Source organism: Chenopodium album, chromosome 9 (genome assembly GCF_948465745.1).
Source record: "Chenopodium album chromosome 9, dcCheAlbu1.1, whole genome shotgun sequence".
NCBI classification, from domain to species: domain Eukaryota; kingdom Viridiplantae; phylum Streptophyta; class Magnoliopsida; order Caryophyllales; family Amaranthaceae; genus Chenopodium; species Chenopodium album.
This window is the reverse complement of record NC_137842.1, coordinates 53,573,687-53,595,733: the sequence shown is the minus strand read 5'-3', so window position 1 is coordinate 53,595,733 and position 22,047 is coordinate 53,573,687. Positions and strand designations below refer to the sequence as shown.

General features: G+C 34.9%; 3 protein-coding genes across 3 annotated transcripts; 2 read left to right on the top strand and 1 right to left on the bottom strand.

The window, feature by feature from the left end:
• Positions 1–2,930: 2,930 nt before the first annotated feature.
• On the top strand, positions 2,931–5,165 carry LOC145557725 (pentatricopeptide repeat-containing protein At2g41080-like). Its single transcript, XM_081618899.1, has one exon. It carries the CDS (start codon positions 2,931–2,933, stop codon positions 4,947–4,949), a length of 2,019 nt encoding a protein of 672 aa, XP_081475025.1. The 3' UTR covers positions 4,950–5,165.
• A 707-nt stretch (positions 5,166–5,872) lies between these two features.
• Positions 5,873–13,202, top strand: LOC145558573 (ras-related protein YPT3-like). The gene is made up of 2 exons (XM_081619856.1): positions 5,873–6,268; positions 12,464–13,202. The coding sequence occupies exons 1-2, from the start codon at positions 6,048–6,050 to the stop codon at positions 12,894–12,896; spliced, it is 654 nt and encodes a 217-aa protein (XP_081475982.1). The 5' UTR covers positions 5,873–6,047; the 3' UTR covers positions 12,897–13,202.
• Positions 13,203–16,882: 3,680 nt separating this feature from the next.
• Positions 16,883–21,451, bottom strand: LOC145559875 (putative WRKY transcription factor 69). Its single transcript, XM_081621154.1, has 3 exons — positions 20,907–21,451; positions 20,414–20,560; positions 16,883–17,933 (listed from the first exon to the last, which is right to left on the bottom strand). Exons 1-3 carry the CDS (start codon positions 21,050–21,052, stop codon positions 17,357–17,359), a joined length of 870 nt encoding a protein of 289 aa, XP_081477280.1. The 5' UTR covers positions 21,053–21,451; the 3' UTR covers positions 16,883–17,356.
• Positions 21,452–22,047: the final 596 nt, after the last annotated feature.

Genomic DNA, 22,047 nt, shown 5'->3' with positions numbered 1-22,047 from the left:
GCAATACTTGTTGTAGCAAGTAACCAATCCACGTGTTAGCACATGATTGTTTTAAAATTTAAAAAAAAAGGAAAAAATAAAAGGGAAAAAAACCTAAAAATATCCTAGCCACCACCCATCCCTTTTCTCTATTGAGAAGCCCAGACCCAGCCCAACCCCCAGCTCGTCGATCATCTCCCCTTACCCCTGAAAACATCATGATATTTCTTCCTCTCGCCTCCTCTGTTGTTTGTCACGCCGGAAAACACTCTAATAACACCTCGAAATCCTAACCTCGACCCCAAAAAACCCATACCTACGCCGGAAAACTACCTATCTACACCAAAAACCCAACCTCGTCGTCCATTATCAACCTTCAACAATCCTTTTAATCTTCTATTACTGTCATCACCATCAAATTTCGGCTCGGCGCTACAATTCCTAAAATTGAAATCCTCCTTGTCTTGATAATAAAGTCATTCCCACTTGTGGAGCGTTTCTTATACGAGCACCATCCTCATCATACTCAATAGTCCATAATAACCTCATTAAGTCACTAAGACTAGTGATTCTCTTTAAATTGTTTTCCGAGTTTTCCATTAGATATAAATACTTTGTAATTAACACAAAACACTTAACATCACCAATTTAAATACAATGATACCAACATTAACCAAATTGATACTAAAATATTTCATGTGAGACTAAAATAATTATAACACTTTTTTAAAATTACACAAATTGATAAGTTAAATTATATTAATCCAAATTTGTAACCCATCATCGTCAATCGACACCCTATAAATCATTATCCTCAACAATGACGCATTCAATTCATTTTGCAATCACCATGAACAACATTTAATTTCAAATTAAAACCTTAGTTTGTCAACTAAGTCAATGTGTAGTGTAAAACCAGAAGATGACTATTGCCTACCTTCAAATCTAAGTGCTTTGGAAATATTTTCACCTTAAATTTTCATCAATGGTTTGCTAAGGAGTAATTATTTACATGAATTTTTAGCGCCAAAGTTTTTCAGTACCATTGAGCGCTAAATTCCCCTCTCTTTCCATTACAAAGGCGGGCTTTACTATCAAATTTTACCGCTTTAAACTCCCGCTCTACTTTTTTCATGAATGATGTGCTGTCATCATATTAATGGTTGTCTATGTGTATCACCTACCACACCAATTTCAATGACAATATACATAATCACCACACAAATTAAAATCATCCCAGTAAACTAAGTACTTGTATAACATTATACATACAGTAGCCCTCAAACATGATGCAAATATAAAGCAACTGTAATTTCAAAAGACAAATTAGTACTCCAACAACAAGCCTCGAGACTTGAAATGAACAAATTTTTAGCCCAGCAACAAAAGAGAAGGGAATGAAACAATGAGAAGCGACGCAACAATACTGAGAATATCCTTGGTTATTTCCCTCAAAGAACTGAGCCTTAGAGGTAGGAATTCGGGTCTTTCATTGATGGGTTGTTCGGGTTTGAATTCGGGTTGCTGGGTTTTCTTGATGACGGAAAAGGGCATGAAACGATGGGGGCGAAGGTGGTGGTGGTGGTAGAGACGCCGGAGATCAGCGGAGACGACTATGAAATGGGAGGGGATGGGTGTGTGCATTATAATCCGGACTCACGTGAAACGGTCTCACACAAAACCTTCTCATATGATAATTTCAGTTTCAAATATCTTTTTCTTTCTCATCCTCAATTCTTTGATTTGTTGTCTCCTACTTTGACCCAACCTTAACTTCATCCAACACTCAATATAACTACTATAGTTTCATCGCCACTGTAACCACAACAACAATTAATATCACTCAAATAATTATTAATTAAATAACTTTAAAAAAAATAAATTCAAAACGCATCAAAACAAGCTCGAAATCAACAAAATTTATCAAATTAAGCATGCAAATATAACTAAAAACACAAAATCAAAATCACGATACATTTTAAAAAACACACATAATATGAAAGAATTTGAGAAGAGAAGGGTAAAATATGGAGGAGAGAGAAGGGCGAATACAAAGTGATTGGGTACTAGAGTATCCGCATGTCCAGTTGTCCGTATTGGACTATCGAGCAAGGAAAAAAAAATATCAGGTATGGAAGAAAATGGAATGGGGATGGAGGGTGTAGGTAGTAACTATTCCTTACACTAGGGTGTAGGGTAAAATTTGTACAAAGTGGTGGTCCATTTCTCTTTTTCAATTATTTTGTTTTATTATGCCTTTAAATTTTCTTTTTTCTTTTCATCTAGTTGAGTCCAAAGTGATATAGCCCAAGAATTTCTCAAGCCAATGACGACGAACACAGATCGACAAATTCGAGCTCCAACCCGAACTTGGTCGCAATTTTTATTTTTTAGGGTTCCACTTTGCTCTCCCTAAAAAATTTTGGGAAATGAAATTGTTTTCTCTCTCATGCCTCAACACCCTACGAAGTCTAAAACCAACTCTCAACTCCTCTTTTCATTTTGAAACCCTTTTCAGCTTTTCTTTTATTCATTTTAATTAAATGACGTAAATTTCTTTTTTACCCCTGACATAGCTACTTAATAGAGGTGATCAAGTTAGTCTGGCCCGTTGGCCTGACCCGAATTTGGGCGGGTTTCGGACAGAATTTTTTGGCCCGAAAAATTAAATTTTTTGGGCGGGTTTTGGACAGAATTTTCCGGCCCGAATATTAAAATTTTTGGGCGGGTTTAGGATTACAATTTTACACATGTTTAGTTGATTTTTAGGCCCAGCCCGAAAAGCCCGCATGGCCCAATCATTTTGGGCGGGTTTGGGCACAAAAACTCCAACCCGATGCTTGGCCCGACCCGAGAAATGGGCGTGATTTTTTAGTTTCGGCCCGGCCCGCCCAATGATCACCTCTACTACTACATGCTCCTCTGCAAACTTGTATAAACGTTGCGCAATGATGCAGTCCGGTGTCAAATCGCTTCGCTCAATCTGCTGCTTCTCTCTGATTATCAGAACATCTTTCAACACTTGTTCTACTTCTTCATACTCTAGTCAACCATTGAACACCTCCTCGATTAACGTGCTAACCAATCTCTGCTCCAAGGGACGCATAAAAGAAGCATTTGAGAGCTTCAAATCTGAAATATGGTCAGACCCAAATCTATTTTCTCATTTAATTCATGGTTGTATTTCCAAAAATTCGATTTCATGGGGAAAACAGCTTCATGCTATTACTATTACATCTGGGTGTTATTTAGATAAATTCGTTAATAATCATTTGTTGAATATGTATGGTAAACTTGGGGAATTGGAGACTGTTTTAGTGCTGTATAATGTGATGTATAAGAAGAATGTGATGTCTAGTAACATATTGATTAATGGGTATTTGCAAAGTGGTGATATTGAGAGTGCACAAAAGGTGTTTGATGAAATGCCTGAACGAAATGTTGCGACTTGGAATGCGATGGTCACGGGGATGATACAGTATGAGCATAATGAGGAGGGGTTGGGTTTGTTTTCGAGGATGCATTTGTTGGGGTTTTCGCCGGATGAGTTTACGTTGGGTAGTGTGCTTCGAGGATGTGCTGGTCTGAGAGCTTTGTTTTGTGGGAGGGAGGTTCATGTTTATGCCATCAAGAGTGGTCATGGTCTGAGCTTGGTTGTTGGCAGTGCATTGGCGAATATGTATATGAGGTGTAGGAGTTTGGAGGAAGGGGAGAGAGTAATTCAAGGGATGCCTATTCATAATGTGATTGCTTGTAATACTCTAATTGCCGGAAGAGCACAAAATGGGTGCCCTGAGGGTGCTTTAGAACAGTATAATATAATGAAAAAGGCGGGGTTCCAACCCGATAGAATTACATTTGTTAGTGTCCTTAGTTCATGTTCTGAATTGGGGACCCTGGGACAAGGCCTTCAAATACACGCTGAGGTGATCAAGCGTGGGGTTACTGCTGTCGTTCCTCTAGTTAGTTCATTGATAAGCATGTATTCTAAGTGCGGATGCTTAGAAGAATCAATCAAAGCTTTCATGCAGTGTAAAGATGCAGATGTTGTCCTTTGGAGCTCAATGATATCTGCTTATGGGTTCCATGGCAAAGGAGGGGAAGCCATTGAGCTTTTCAAGCAAATGGAACGAGAAGGAGTGGAGGCAAACGATGTTACTTTCTTGAGCCTGTTATATGCTTGTAGTCATTGTGGACTGAAGGATGAAGGACTTGAATATCTTGACCTAATGGTAAAGAAATATGGATTAAAACCTAGGTTGGAGCATTACACTTGTGCTGTTGATCTACTTGGGCGTTCTGGTTGTCTCTTGCAAGCAGAAGATATGATCAGATCAATGCCTACTAAAGCAGATGCTGTTATATGGAAAACTCTGTTATCTGCCTGTAAAACCCATAAAAATACTGAAATGGCTAAGAGGATTGCTGAAGAGGTCCTTAAACTTGATCCTCTGGATTCCGCTTCCTATGTTATGCTTGCGAACATCCAGGCCTCTGCAAAGAGGTGGGATGAAGTTTCTACTGTCAGAAAAGCCATGAGGGATAGACGAATTAAGAAGGAACCGGGTGTTAGTTGGTTTGAGTTCAAGAATGAAGTACACCAATTCACCATGGGAGCAAAGTACCATCCTAGGTCCACAGAGATTTATTTATATCTAAAAGAACTAATGTCAGATATAAAGGAATGTGGGTATGTTCCAGATACTGGATCTGTTTTGCAAGACATGGATACGGAAGCGAAGGAGCAAAATTTGGCTCAGCATAGTGAGAGGTTGGCCATTGCATTTGCTCTAATGATCACTCCTCCTGGTTTCCCTGTAAGGGTGATGAAGAATCTGCGTGTTTGTGATGATTGTCACGTGGCTATCAAGTACATATCTAGGATAAAGGACAGGGAGATTATAGTGCGAGATACTAGTAGGTTTCATCATTTCAAAAATGGTGAATGTTCTTGCAGTGATTATTGGTAGGATAATTGACAGCAAGAGGTTGGCTGTTCATGCAAATTATTTGTTCAAGCGCTATCAAAACGGCACCAAAACACGTAGAAAGTTTGTTGGAAGGACTACAGATAGCTGGAATAGGTGAGAATTAAACAAACAAAATCCGAACACCTGTAGGAATTTTTGTTGGGTGGATCTGGAGAGACTGCAAAGTGCATATAGCTGGAAAAGGTGCAAATCTATATAAACTCACCCTAACACTTCTTAGTAATCCAAAATCGTACATAAGCACGTAATCATCGATTAACGACCTCAAATTAACATCATTCAACAATTATTCGATCAATGGCAAATTATTTCAATTCGAGCATGCTCAAATAGTTATGAAAACAACCTGAAACAAGGAAAACACAAATGAGGTATAATAATGCACAAGATGGATAAGTTATGTAATAATAAAACTAATAAAATAAATAAATGAACTAAGATAAAATAAACTACAAAGGCGACTTATATATTTCTAAAATGATCTATGCAAACGTAAATTAGTCATTTCTCGCAATTGAAGATAGAAGGAAGATGCCCCTTAAAAATAACTATCAATTATGACTCGGCGACCAAATTTTTGGTGGAAATTTGAGCTATCAATTCGAGTGTTCGGATTGGATTTGGGTTGAGTCAATGTGGGTTGGGTTAGTTTGGGTACATTAAAAATAATTATAAGGAAAATTTATCAAAGATAAGCTAATATTTACGTGATTAGCTCAAAATAAGCCAACTTTTTAATTAATTCAAAATAAATTTATTAATTGGAACTTCCTCGGAAATAACATTATTTAAAATCATAAACGACCAAATTTTTTAACATACCAAAGTACTTAAATAGTCTACCCACAAGGTCACCACTACACCCCCATTAGCCAAAAAGCCCAGTTTAAAGAGAAAAAAAAAAGTCCAAAAAAGAGGAATAAAGCACTCAAAATACATCACCCCACAAAAATCACCAGTGACTTTCGTTAACAAGCAATTCCCATTACTCTTTCTCTCTCCTTAATCAATTCTGGGCAAAACCCATAACTCTCAAACGGTCGAATTACCCAAAAACTTCCTAAATTTTCCATTAAAATGGCAGGATATAAAGCAGATGATGATTATGATTACTTGTTTAAGCTTGTTTTGATCGGCGATTCAGGTGTAGGTAAGTCAAATTTGCTGTCAAGGTTTACCAAAAATGAGTTTAATCTGGAGTCTAAGTCTACTATTGGGGTTGAATTTGCTACTCGGAGTTTAACTATTGAAAGTAAGGTTATCAAAGCTCAAATTTGGGATACTGCTGGCCAAGAGAGGTAAACCCTCCCTTTTCTCTATGTTTCATAATTTTGCTTATTGTTTGTTAGGTTTTCATGTAATTAATTGTATTTATAATGAAGTTTTGTGTTACAATTTTGGGGTTTGTGTTACTTATATGTTAATATGTTTAGTTTTTATGACATGGGGTTTCATTATTTGGATGAAAATCTGATGGGTTTGTGATGTAATAGGGTATGAGATTGATAATTGATAAATTTTGTGCCTTTTGTTTAGTGGGTTATTTAGAATGAGGCTTAGAATCTTGTGTTGTTTCGTGGAGGAGGCTTATGTGGGTATTCTGCTTCTGAAGAGATTGCCGATATTTTTGATAAATTTGGAATGATCTAAGGGAGATTAACGTGGCCTGTGCTTGGGTAAGGATGACGCACACGGATCGAAGACGATGACACATAGGTTTTGTATTTTTGTATTCCAAACCCACTTGCTGAGGAAGATGTTTATGGATTGTGTATACAAGTGTTGGGAGTTTGTGCGATACCAAGGTTTGTTTTGGTATAAGCTGCTGATCGAGGGTGACCAAAGGATATAGATATTTGGAATTGTGACCCATGTTAATTCATATTTATATCATTATTGTATGAAGTATTATTGTTGATGATGGTCTATGAATCATGCTTCCATAGTGGCTATAATGTTCATGGTATGCTTGTGTTTCCTGGATATGTTATACTGCTATCCATGTGATTTAAAATTCATATATGAAATAATACTAGGATCATCCACATCTGGTCTTAATCTACTTATTCCAAAGTAACAACAGCCTTGAACTTAGTTGTCAAAAGTATAAGACCCATAGAGGTGATTGCCTCATTGTATCGGAGAACCGTGGTCCTAGTGAAGTTTGTGAGGTCCATTGCCTAATGAAATGATTGAAGTTATTCTGTCTGGAATCGGCTTAGGCCCGACCACACCTGCATTTTTACCCAAAGTTTGACAAACTTTTTAGGCAATCATACTAATATATTTATGGCAAGCTCTTTTCTTTAGAGATTTGTTAGTGTCTCCTTTTCTATCCCATGACCCTTTTTGCCTTGGAGCACCCTGAAAAACCAAGTTCCTTAAATTTGATGATTTATGAACCTTATTTTAGTTGCTTGAATGGATGAAGATTGAAGAGTCAAGATGCGTAACTAAATTTAGATACATTTGGATGTCTTGGGTTGTGGAAGGAAATCTGGAAGAACAAGTAATTCATTGAGGTTACAGTTCTAGCATGGAAAAATAAATTAATGGATGGTGCCGATGGTCCCGGGTGACCCATAAATACATGAGGAGACATTTGGTAGATGCCAATACAATAATGGATGGTCCCAGGTGACCCATGTATACATTAGGAGACATTTACAGGTGTCTGTGCTCTTGGATTTTGCTGTTATGTCAGCGATAATTTACACTTTTTGATTAGTGTATAGAATATAAAGTACCTAGCAATGGGTTTTCGAGGTTTGTTCGGCTAAAGCCTCTATGGATGGCCTGTGACCATATTAAAGAAGTTTATTTAAAGATCTGATCATTTAGAGTTTTGGGGCACATACAAATTTCTTGTAGACATTTATTTTAGTGTGTCTTTAACTATCTCTTGCCCGCTTTACATTAGGTACAGGTGAAATTCTATAAAATTATACCTTCCTAGATGCTGTTGGTGATGGAATCTGATAGGTTTTCTTGTGAGCTTCACACTAGCTGTATTGTATTTCATTGGGCTGAAATGACATTATGGAATATTAAAGAGAAGGAGTTCACATAGAGAAAAGAAAGTTACTAATTACTAGTGACATTATGAGGAAAATTATGTAGGACTTGTGTGTGTGAGTGAGTGTGTGTGTGTGTGTGCGCACGTGTGCGTGTTTGTGAGAGAAAAGAAAGTTGTTTGTGTGAGTGTCTGTGTGTGTGTGTGTGAGAGAGAGAGAGAGAGAGAGGAGGTATGTTTGCTTAATCTTATTGAGAATCTGCACTAGGTTTTACTATCCAAGTGCAGGACATTGTCTTAGACCTCTTAGTATACCGTGGACAACGCTGAGTAGTTTAGGGTACTGTTTGACTATGTTGTTTTAGCTATCTACCAGTTGCAAATGCTTCTAAGGCTTCTTGAAAATTCATTTAACTCCTATCTTCATGGATATGCTTGTTACAACTTTGAGAAATAGCTCACACTCAGGCACTACTTAATTTACTTGGTGTATGATACACCTAGTACTTAGCAAGTAGCATGATTTATTTCGTCTGTTTTGCTAGCTTTCTCATCTACATAAGGTGCTTATAGAACTGATAAAATTCCAATATTAGTATGTAAGGTGAGTGGTAATAAATGGTAGTAGTAATTTTTTTATTTTTTTATTTTTATTTTTTTTGATAAAAAAAGTATGTGCTAGATTTGCTATGTTTGAGTCGATGCCCATGGTATTGGAATTCTATCACCAAGTATGGGTATGTTTGTATATATTCTCGGTTGAATGTGGAAATCTATGAAGTACTTGGATGCTGGAAAAGATTAGCATGAACATTGTTACGACATACGAGACTTTCCTTGCAAATTACTTATTAACTTGTTACTATTATTTGCTATTTATAACCAGTAACCAAACAGGTAATTAGATTCTGGATCTATTCAGTATACAAATGCAGTTTTGTTGCATTTGGTATTTCATTGTAGTTGCTTCTTTACTCCCAGGCTCTTTACTTGAATAGAGCTTTGTCTTTGTTGTGCTGTTTGATACCTTTCTTACCTTTCCCTGGACTCACCCTCCGCATATTACCTGATTCTATCTTTTTGGGTCACATATAATTAGATTATACTCCAAATTATAAATAATTTTTTATTTTTAGGTTATCCAAGTTATTCAGCTTCTTGTTCCAATGGTTGAATTTTGTGGATTTTTATGCTTAGCTCTCTACATATATCTTAAGCAAACTTTAGAAAGTAAAGGTCTAATTGGATTTTGTGCTTTCCTATCATACCATGAATATCTTTCCAATAACAATTAGTTTGTGGTCTTTTGTTGGTGTGTCTTGTCATTTAATTGGGTTCATCTTTGAGAAAAGTGACTGATAGAATGGAACACAAGTGTAATAGCTACTGGTGGTTGTGTGCTGTCATCAGTGAATGATAAGGATCTAACAGGATAATCTTATTTAGTTACCAGGACAATCATCATGATTTAGCTATAAGCGCTCCTTTACAACCAAGTGAACCAACAATGTCATTAGCTGAGTGTGGGAATGGAAACTGAGTCTAAAGTTGTGGTTATGTGCTACAATAAGTGAACTCAACCTATTATTCCAACCCATTGCTGATAACCATGTTGATTTCCCAGGGCTATATTACTTCAGATTGGATAACTTATAAAAATAGGGAGAGATGCTTTGTAATTGTGTGCTTGGCAGTGCTGTCCACTCACTCTTGTTAAAGCAAGATCTTGTGTGTTTTTGTATAGTTGTATACCATCTAAAGTGGACTACAACTGATTGTTTCTTGGATTGTGAATTTGTGACCCTTGTCCGTAGCCCTATGACTTTCACATTGAAAGGTTACCTGCTAGATTTTTGAATAACTATGTGTTGATATGCCAACTGTTCTCCCAACTGTTTCCATACCCCCTCCCTATCACAAACAAAACAATACAATAATTATAAGAAGGAATAAATATGAGGAGAAAATAGTCCACCTATATCTGAAACTGTAGGAGGCTGACAGTTCTATGGCCCTTAACACACAAAGGAAGATTATTGGATACAGGGAAAAAAAATTATTTGTTAACTGAAGTTGATTAAGAGTCGTTGCTTTCTTGCTTATATAACTTTGTCTCTTTTGTAAGAAATACTAGAGTGTATCATGGTTTGAAAGAAAAAAGAATATGAGGCTGGTAAATATTTTCAGATCTCAATAATATAATTACATGTTTAGAAATTCTATCAGAATATAGCATGGGAATGAGTAGGTGATATGTATTCTCGCTCTGAAATGTCAATTGCAAGCTTTAGGTATTGCAGTGTCCAAAAGGTTTGACAAGTCTGCGAAGCTGGGAAACATTAAGCGAAAATATAATGTTATGTATTATCGTAGTATTAATTTAGAGTAAATATCTTCTAGAGTAGTTCGAAGCCACGTCTTATACAAGTTTAGCGGATGATTTTTAAGGTTATATATATATATATATATATATATATATATATATATATATATATATATATATATATATATATATATATATATATAAAATTCAATATGCTATGAGTTCTCTGTTTGGTGTTTTTGCTCTTTAATCTACTGAATGTTTTTATTTATCTATAGTTGTATAGAAAGGCGTAGTTGGATTTTGCATCAAGTGCTGTATTGTATTGTGGTCCTAGAGAAAGAGTGCCTGCAAATAATTAGCTACTGTGACCTTTATACATGGTGCTTCCTTTGCTGTGAGCCTTTATTTAACATGTGTCATGAATCTCATGATTCAAGCTACATATTGGCAACTTTATGGATTTTTTTCAGATATATACATTGACATCACTAGTTTGAGTTAATCAGTTAAGCATCTCTCTTGAGGGGCTTTTTGTTATCTTGAGTGGATTTTATTGATCTAACAATGGTTCTTTTCAGTTTTTCATTAGAATTTCTAATCTTCAGTATATAAGCTTGTCTAATTGGTACATTATGAAACATTAGGTTTTGGTGGTTTTAATTTTGTTGGTTGAGGTGGCGAATAGCAACATTTGTTGATATTCGAAACTATCCTTCCACCCATTGTGTCGATAATATTTTTCTATTTTGGTTTTTCCCGAAAAGCTCTAATTCTTGGTTTAGTAAATGTAGTTCACTTGAGTAAATGAGCTATCAACAATCAGAGGATCTCTGAAGTACATTGAGTGTGTAGGTTATGATATATATTACTCGTACTTATTGACAAGATGCTTATTTTTTTTATATATACCCTTGGAGTGATTTTTATTTTCTTTTAACAACTATTTATACTTGATAGATGGGTTTTTTTTTCTTATATATATTGTGACTTGTACTTAATCACAGGTAATGTTTCTTCCATCTTATTCAATAATCCATCTCAAATGCGAATTCCCTAGTATCTTGACTTGTGAGCAACAAAAGATGATATGACTCTGAAAATTGCCTCTGCTATGTGTCGGATATGTAGTAGATGTGATTTTGTATATTTAAAATTCTTAATAATACAGCAAGATGCAGGATAGATCTATGCGTCAGAGATAAACAGACAGAATTAGAAAAAGAAAGAAAAAAAAAAAATTGCATTGCTGCTAATTGAGATGCTCTGAACCAATAGTTTATTGTTGATGTAAGCATGGCTCATCATTGTTTCATGTATGCGTGGACATCGAATAAGCATTCTTTATAGAGAGGAGGTTGTATCTTTGCCTTTCTGTGCAGCTGTGCATACTTGTTATCTGTGTTTTTTTTTTTGGTTGTTACTTGCCTCTCTTTAAAAATAGCCCTATGCTTTAGTTTTGCAAGATAGGATGATTATTGAAACTCTGCATCCTAAGGGGTTAAATACAATGAGCTGCTGTTTTATGCGTCAACTCCTTTTTACATGGAGACACACTTCGTAGTATATTCAACGGTCTTAAAAAATTTATTCTGCATAGGATCTTGGTTTACTTTCTTAATATAGTTTTCTCTTTAGGTCCTATTGTGTGTCTGTGAATCATTGTAGAAGCTTCAGTAGATCAATGTAACACCTAATATTTCTTATATGGAGAGTATCTATCTATCTTTCCATTAAAAATCACTGGGTTGATTATACTCTTCATTTCCTACTGGTAGCTTTTGCTTTATTCAGACAAATTGTTTAGTACTATGAATGGGATATATTATTTGCGAAAACAGTACGAAATATTAAATAATGGAGTCCCTAGTGACAAAAATTGGGAAGTTAGTGGGATAGACTGTGAAGTACATAAAATTTGAGTATTGGAGTTTTGGAAGATTATGGGTGAAGTGTTGTCAAAATGACTAAAATTAATACTACGTACATACATTTATTTCCCTTCCATTTTCTAGAATGCACAACTCGATTCTTTTCTTCTAATTTTTGTGAGAAATGATATACATATTGTGCTAAGAGTAATTTAAAATTATCTCTTATCCCATTTGTGAATGCCAGCAATTAACAAAATTGAACCTGTCTTTACTGTTGAAATAGGTATCGTGCCATAACCAGTGCCTACTATCGAGGTGCTGTGGGTGCTTTGCTTGTGTATGATGTCACTCGGAAAGCTACATTTGAGAATGCTGCAAGGTGGTTGAGAGAGCTACGGGAGCATACTGATCCAAATGTTGTGGTCATGCTGATTGGTAACAAGTCAGATCTTCGGCATCTGGTTGCTGTTACTACTGAAGAAGGGAAGGCTTTTGCAGAGCAGGAGGGTCTTGTCTTCATGGAGACTTCTGCTCTCGAGGCAACCAATGTGGAGTTGGCTTTTACTGAGGTTCTTACTCAGATCCATCGTATCGTCAGCAAGAAGGCAGTTGATGCTGGTGATGCTTCTGCATCGGCTGTTCCATCCCAAGGAGAGAGTATAAATATAAAAAACGAGACCTCAGCTTGGAAGAAGATAGGCTGCTGCTCAAACTAGATACTTACTGTAGTAAGTCTTTGTCACACCTTTTTGTTTTGCTGGGAAAAATCCTAACTGGTTGAACTTCTGCGGGTCAGTTCCGTCCCTTGAAAGAAAGAAAGAATAGGGATTTTCGTTGTCTATATAATTAATAGAAGAAGTCTAGATTCTTACACATTTTAGTAGAAGCTATTTGGAACTGTATTTTTGCATGGATTTGATTGATGAGGCTTCTTTATGTTCAAACATGTCATTAGAAGATCACTTGGATGATGCAGCAGTTTATGAATCTGCATTCTATTGCACATACCATAATTTCAGGTCTTTGTTTTTTTTTTTGTTATCAACTGTTTATTTCCCTTTGATGCAGTGCTTTTGGATGGTAAACACTGCAAACATGCCAACAAAATTTCTGTTGCTTCACAAGGTAGCCTAGAATACCTTCGATGAATGTTGAATTAACCAAAATTTCTGTTGCTTCACAAGGTAGCCTTGAATACCTTCGGCCGGTACCGAAGTAATATAGAATAATATTACCTCCATCTAGAAATAGTTGCACCATTTTTTTTTTACCTATTAGTATAATTTGCTTGACCCTTTTTTAATTTTTTACCTTACATACAGTCATATACTTCCTCCGTTCTATTAATATTGCAACAACGGACTTTTTGCACTATTCATCACTCTTGTTTGATCATATAATATGATTTATACGTTAAGCAAAATATAGTCAGGTGGGATCTTGTTGGATTCGTATCATAAAATACTTTCACAATATCAACTTTTTATAATTTTTACTCTTATATAATTATAAATATTTAGCATATAAAATATGTTTTGGGATGCGTAATTTCCTTCTTGTTACAATATTAACATAACGGAGGAAGTAGATAATACAAGTATTTATTTAAAAAGTCATTGGATTTGCAACTATTTCTACATTATAAAAATGTTGCAACTATATATAATGGGAATTTTTTTTTTTTAGAAAATATAGTGGGCTAATATGATGGTTTGTTGAAAAAGTGTTTTCAACATTAGCAAAATTGCTACTTGGCAATTTGGCATCAGACTTGTTTTGGCATCAGTTTCCATTTCTGATCAAAACATGTACACCAATTACTACTAACAACAAATGAATGCATTTTTGTTTTGTTTTGTTATGTTTCGGGCCTGTTCCGATTGACTAAACTCAGCTGAACTGAACTGAACTTCAACGGAAGAGAACAGGCCCGAAGTGTAAAATGAGAATTTATCAGTTTCTGAAGAAGATTCCGAGTAAAGAAGAATGTCATTCTCATCTTCTACAATGGGTGGCTTTGCTTGCTCTGGATGAATAGAGGATGTTCTAAATTAGTGAAGTAAATTTTCGCCTTCCACAGGAATGTTCTAAACAAGAAATGAACAAAGTATGCTGCAGTTGATGATATCAAACGCAAAACATTTATGATAAACGATTTAACCTGTTTTTATAACAGCCGCAGTTGATAATATTTTCGCCTCTTCTCTTTAATCCTTCTCTAACAAACATAAACAATACTCGTATTATTCATGGACTGTAATGCTAATTATGAAGTAAATTTCAGAGGCTAACATACACAAAAAGAGATTTCTCCAAGAGCATCAACATTCAGTATCTTTTTTAAACATATGAATTTGCTCTTGGACTTTATATATATTGGCACGAACTCCTGCACTTTAATAGCAGTTAAGTTTCATATTGGCATGGACAGCAGATAATCATAATCACTCAAATGTTCAGGTTTTGTCTTGCGGATTGGATTAAACCCTTCCTCCTGCAATTCATCGACCATTGGCGCCTTATTCCTTGGTTGAGTCCCAAAAAAATTTAGTCCAAGTTCCATGATAAACCTGGCTTGGTTTAATAGCTTAAACATCTCAGCTCGTCAGCTTGAGTCATCGCCGAGTATAGTTCATGCCAATGAACCAGATATGAGTTGCGTAGTTAAGAAAATTGTGTCAATCTCTGTTTAAAGACGTACTCTGAAAGACCTGTCTTCATCCTTATCAAAGAGAAGCATGTTACTAAGTGCTGAGGGTACTTGTGAGCTTAAACTGCTTCAACTAGACCTCCAAGTTAATCTTCTTTGTTAATGAATGCGGAGTATTTGCAATTAGTTTTATGTGCACCATGGTACACTTAGAAATAGGTGCACCATGTGTATACTTTTGAACATTTAGTACAAAAAATTGAACATTTTACAAAAAAAATAAATATTTAGTAAAAAAAAAATATGAACACGTCATAAAAACTGAACATAAACATGCAGTTTTTATGTTCATATTTTATAAAGAAATGTTCAGTTTATATTACAAAACTATTGATTTATCGGATATTTCACCAAATGCCACTGAGCACTTTAATAATTCACCAAACGCCATCAAGGTTTTTAAAATTCATCAAATGCCACCCAAGTTTTATAAAATTGACCGAGTGTCATTAATAACTAATGGCCGTTAACTCCGTTATTCATTAGGGTTTCATTATGACACATGTCATGATATGATTGGTCCATTTATCTTAATTTTATAAAAATTAAAAAAAAAACCCAAAGTTTTCCCAACCACACACCACCGCCAAACCCTAGCCCTTCCCCTTATCTCGCCGGAAAACGGCCGGCCACCCCCTTAACCACCAAAAATCGATTGACCGACCCTTTAGCGCCCCACTTGACCCACCACTGACCCCCAAAACCACCCATGCTGCCCGCCCTGACCTCAAAAACCACCAACACGAGCTTTAATCAAGCACCCTCTCCTTTTCTCCGTCGCCAAAATCGCCCCTCCTCCCGTTCCCCACCCTTGAAATCAGTCGTACGTTTCGACGGTGGGAGAAGGGAGGAGGGGTGTTTTTACTGGTAGTTTTTGGGATCGGGCAGGCTGTGTGGGTGCTTTTTAGGGTGAGGGAAGCTCGTGTTGGTGGTTTACGGGGTCGAGGCAGTTTGTGTGAGAGGTTTTGGGGGTCGGCGGTGGGTCAGGTGGGGTGATAAAGGACCGGCCAGCCGGTTATTGGTGGTTAAGGGGGTGGTCGACCGTTTTCCGGCAAGATAAGGGGAGGGGCTATGGTTTGGCAGTGGTAGGTAGATGGCTGGGAAAATTTTAGGGTTTTATTTTTTTATTTTTATGAATTAAGATAAATGGTCCAATCATATCATGATATGTGTCATGATTAAACCTTAATGACTAACGGAGTCAACGACCTTTAGTCATTATTGGCACTCGGTGAATTTGTAAAAAATTGGGTGGCATTTGGTGAATTCTGAAAAGTTCGATGGCATTTGGTGAATTTTTAAAGTGCTTAGTGGCATTTGATGAAATAGCCGTTGATTTATTACGATTCAGACAAACTTCTTTCAAAATTTGTCTAGCTTGCAATAATTCAAAATTTGCGATTGTTCATATTTTTTAACTAAATGTTCAAAATTTGTTATTGTTCATATTTTTTTTACTAAATGTTCAAAATTTGCGATGTTTAGATTTTTTACCTAAATGTTCAAAATTCGAGATTGTTCAGATTTTTTCACTAAATGTTCAAAAGTATAGGCGTGATGCATTGTGATTGTTCATATTTTTAACTAAATGTTCAAAATTTGCGATGTTCATATATTTTTACTACATGTTCAAAACTTGCAATAGTTCAGATTTTTTTTACTAAATGTTCAAAAGTATAGACGTGGTACACCTAGATCTAGGTGCACCATGATGCATCTTAAAATTTGCTGAGTATTTTGAAAAAAAAAAAATATATTTATGTGGATCTTGTTAGATAATTTAAAACTAGGTTCAATTTTGACTTGACTCGAGAACGACAACCCCGAAACTGTCCTAAATTGTGAAACCAATCAATGCAAAGTTAACTAAATTCAATGATGTTAAAAAGTGTGTTACAGTTACAGTGACTACAAACAAAAAATTTGCAAGAAAGGCATGAATTTTTATACTATGTACTTCTAAAGCTAAAGGACACTAATTATGATCTTAAATTGCTCAAAATCTGGGTCTTTTATATATATAATAAAAAGTAAAATTGTAGTAGTACAAGAATGATCATTTTTCAAATCATCAAAACAATAGTACAATCTCTAATCCTTAATTTAGTAAAGATTCATACAAAAGAATGCAAAGAATAAATTAAACTATCCATTTAACCGAAGTTATGAATCAACCGTCAACAAAAAAAAAAAAAATTGTGTGAATCCGTTCATTCTCAACTCTTTGTAGTATAGTGTAAAAAACACATTTTGGTGTTTTATGTAACAGCTAAACAATCACCATAAAAGGAAAAACCCAACCAACGGGATTAAAAACAAAATACTACTTCCCTCGCTTCAAAACAAGAGTTGCTCTTTTTGCTTTAATTCTTAAATATTTTTCTTTTTACGATATGTGGAAGCAATTCAAATATTTTGAAACGAAGGGAGTAGTAAAAAAAAAAGTTACAAAATCAAATTTTTTAATCATGTACTCCCACATATCGGAGGGGCGGTAGTACACCTGTCGATGCTTCCTTGGCCACGACGGAAAACTAGAGAACATTCAGGGAGCTCATCCAAGTCCCCAAATAATGACTCATCCTCCTCTTTCATTGGAAATGTTGCCACCTCAGCATCATCACATTTAGGTCCTACTAAAGCCGGCGTGTAGAATGACAAATCAGATATCCAATTGTACTCAACCCCCACATTTCCTAACATCAAGGTGTCACCAACAAACTCTAGATGAGGTGGATCACCAAACGGATTAATGTGCAACGGCGATGACGGCGACGGAGACGGTTCCTCCGCCCCGTCCTCGGCGGAATCGGATGGAGCTACCGAGACGGGAGGAGTTGCAGGAGACGGAATATTCGGAGAGGTTGTGGTGGCGCGAGGCGGTGTTTGGTGGTGGTGATGGTGGTGGTGGTGTTTGGTAGTAGGTAGAGCATGGTTGTGCTCACAAGCATAGGTTATAATAAGCATTGTGGGGTCCACACGGCTCCTCTCTACTTGTTTTCTAGCAGGGCAACCCTTGGAGCTACTACATCGATAATATCCCCTGCAAAATAAAAATTAAATAAAATCAATAAATTAATTAAAACGAATACAAACAAAAGCACATATGCACATGAGTATTTAGGCATTTTTATCATGGTGAAAAGGAAAAGGGAAGAGTTGGTGCGCACGTAAAACAACCAATAAGACAAATATGTAAGATAAGCTTTTCCTATTAATGCGCGTGTAATACTACAAAATGTAAAACACTCCATTTGTTTCACAACTTCTTCCCATTTACGGACTAATGTACATCAAACAAACACAAAAATAATACTCTGTATGGAGTAGTACTCTCTCCGTTTCAATTTAGTTTACCCTTTATCAAGACACACAATTTAGGAAGAGTAATAAAAAAATTTGTTAACAATTTTTATTTCAATTAAAGTTGGATGTGATTTAAGATAGTTGAGTGTATATGTAAGTAAATGAGAGATGGTGTTATACCTTAGTTTTTGATAGTGAGAAAAAAAAAAGTGGTAGATCCTTAAAAGAAAAAGAAAGGAACAAGTGAAAAAGAAAAGTAAGCAAATGAAATAAGGACATAGAGCTCTTAAAAAAAAAATAGGGACAAGAAAATAAGTATTAGTGATTAGAGAAACGAGAAATTGTACTAACAAATAGCCAACTTAAGTCATATTGTAGTATTAACAAAATTGAGAGTGAGGGATAGCTCAAGTGGTTCGAGCTTCCCTCCCGGTTTCAGGAAATCCTGGGATCGATTCTCACCCCCGCCATTATGGCTCTCTAAACACCAAAAAAAAAAAAAAAAAAAACAAAATTGGAATAAATAAAAAAAAAAATTTCTCTGTTTTTAGTAAGTGCAACGTTTTAGCTTTAAACTATTCATATAATATCCTTTAACCATCAAATTTTGTACGGTTTGCAAGAAAAGGTTTGCACTCGCTAGAAGTTTTCATCGACTTGTACTAGCAAGTAAGTCTGTTAGGCTGAAAAAAGGATAGGAGTAACCCTACTCCCATATGGATACTGGTACTCCCATATTAATTCCCGATATCAATATTTTAGATACAATTCTTATCATTAGAGCAAATATTATTTGGGATGAATAACAATGAAAAATTAAATGTAATTATATTTTAGATGTAAATATGACTTTTAAGTACATTAAATTGTAAAATAGACATGTTTTATAAGATTTTGAGTATAAGCAAGTCTTTTCCCAACTTTTAGGAAAATGGGTGGCATTGGACAAAAAGATTTATCTTTCTTCTAAGTAATCGATTGATTTTACTTTTTTGTTGTTTTATGAAATTCATTGAATACACAAGTTATTGGATAAGTATGTGATTCTATACCTTTAAAGTAAATTTTGTATCCAACATGGATCAAATTGTCAAACGTCATACGTGAGAACATGTTACAGAATCTTCTCATGTTCTCCCAACTACCATAAATGCAAAATGTTGTGGGATTTAATTAATACAACTATTTATCTAAATAAAAACATACTCCCTTCCTAATTTTTTTGCATAGAATTATCAACCTTAATTTTACTTAATTTTTTCCCTAGGAATATCAACATTGATTGAGTGCTAAGAAAAATCATTTTTTTTAGTACATGCTTAGCTAAATAAAGATCAATCAAAGCCTTTATCCTAGGCAATTTCTAATGTATTTGATTAGATTATTAAAGTACAAAAATTTTTCATTATTTCGTATACGGATAAATGCATACTTAATCGTCTTCTCCTTATAATTTGCAATGCTTCAAAAAAGAAAAAAAAAAGAGAAACCCAATAAAATAAAATTGTTAAATAGTGAATTTTATTCTTTTTGTCTTATTACCAAAATTGTCTATCGAGAAATTTATTTATTTTTAAAAAACCAACAATATAAAAGAACGTTAATTTTTTTACCGAAATCCAACAATTTTAATATTACTACAACAAGACATGTTAGGGATCTTAAGAAATTCTAAACCATAATCTAATGCTATTTTTCCTTTTTCGCAAATAATGATCACTTTTTTAAAAACACCAAAAAAAAAAAAAAAAAAAAAAAAAATTGTACTATACAATTACGGAGTTATTAATACAAGAGTATTATTCAACTAATATCAATTATTTTAATTTGAAGTGATTGGACCGAAATTAAATAATACATGATTTGTCTTCAGAGAGGTAGGTAACAACTCGTATAAAAAAACACATTTTTCCTTGATAATTGATCTAATAAAATTAAAATTGGGTTCTCCGCCAAAAATTGAAAGACAATTTTTTTTTTTCTATTCTAATTTTAAAAACTTAAACATTTGTTCTTTAGCTAGATGCAGCGTGAACAACACGCACATAAACAAGGATGTGACAACTCCCATGATTGGTTTCCAACCACTCCATGGGAAGGAAGGCGTATGTTAGCACGAGCCGCCTTCTACGCTAACATACGCCATATCTCGGCTCGGGTTCATTAACACCCTTATATAATTTTATACAATAGGGCGTAGGATAATCTCGTACATACCTCGGATAAGGAGAGCCTTTGATTGGTTTCTGACCGTATTTTCTCCAAGCCCATGAATCGGACGGCGGATATGTCTCCCCTTTGCTCCTTGATCCATCTACTTCTCCTATTGGTACTGATACCACTCTTTTCTGTATGCTCCTTCTACTACTCACATAATTAATTAATCATCATTAGCATAATTTTATTTACTCCTAGTACAATTATAATTATAATTATAAACATTTGAAGTATATATATATAAGATGAAGAGAAATAAACGTTTTTTTTTTGGGGGGTATGTATGGAATTTAATTTCTAATTATGATGGTACATGTTTGTTTGGTGATACAGGGTTGGTTAGCTCGTCTTAAATTTCCCTCGTGCCCTGCATGATGAGGGCCGAGGGGAAGGGAGCTAACCAACCCTGATAGGTTTTGATGATTATAAACAAATGAACATAAAAATTCACAAAAACAATAAGTTTTTACTAGTTGTAGCATTTTGGACATACCTTTTTTTAGGAGGAGCGGTGGCGGTGGCTCTTGAGTCGTCGCCGGAGAATGGCGAATCGGGTGCTCCATTCTCTGATGAGCTTTGAGGGTCATCTTGCTCATGTGTGATATATGAGCTTGTTCTATATCTATTATCCATGACCATGATTAATTATTTGAAGAACCCCAAAACAAAACACAAAAATCAATTGTGTTCCTTAATTAATTAAAAGAGTTGTCCTAAAAAGTTGATATTTTTGGTTAAAAATAAGAAAAAGGAGGGAGAAAAAGAAGATATATATGATTTGATGGAGTAAGTGTATGTGTTGAGGTGAGAGTTTATGTGGAAATGGTGGGATTATAGGGGAAAGGAGATGTTTAATTTTCTTCATTATTTAATTAATAAGTTAAGATTAGTGGTCATGTTTACAGATGGGCAAGTGGGCATTTTTTATTTTTGGGTCGTGCGAGCAAATACGCAATCATATGATATTACTATAATCATAAATTAATTCATCATTTTATATGACAGCGTTTTAGATAATTTACACTAGTTTTCCTTTTCTTTGTTTTTTCTTGATCTAAACATTCAATAGAAAACGAATCATCTACAAATTATTAAAATATTGAAGAGTCTAGTTCTCATATACGCGTCCAGATGGATATATGAGAAAAGTGAACTAAGCAAGACTCGATTCATTTAGTGGGATATTTATCTTTTATCGTAGAGATATGACTATATGAGGTTTAAATCTTACTAAGTGAGGGTAAAAGGTGGAGACTTTATAAACTTGCCTCCTATTACGTATTATGAAGTGTAAAACCTTTAAAAATCAGTGAGTTGGAGTTTGATTAAGTTCCCCCTTATATTAACTATAAAAAAACTTATACTTCAAATATAAAAGGAAAATTAATGGTATTTTAATATAGTATTTTTTTTACACAGTTACGTATGATATTTTGATTTGAAGATAGGTTAAAAGGAAAAAAGAAATGAAATGATCTTAATTGTTTAATATAATGTTGCATTTGCTAACGTATGGATTGGGTTGTAGACTCTCTAAGCTTATTGGTTAAACTTGTGTAGCTTTAGTATAGTTTAATTAATTTAATTTAATCTAAATTCAATATTTAACAAAAGGGTTGTTGGCTAGTTGCAAT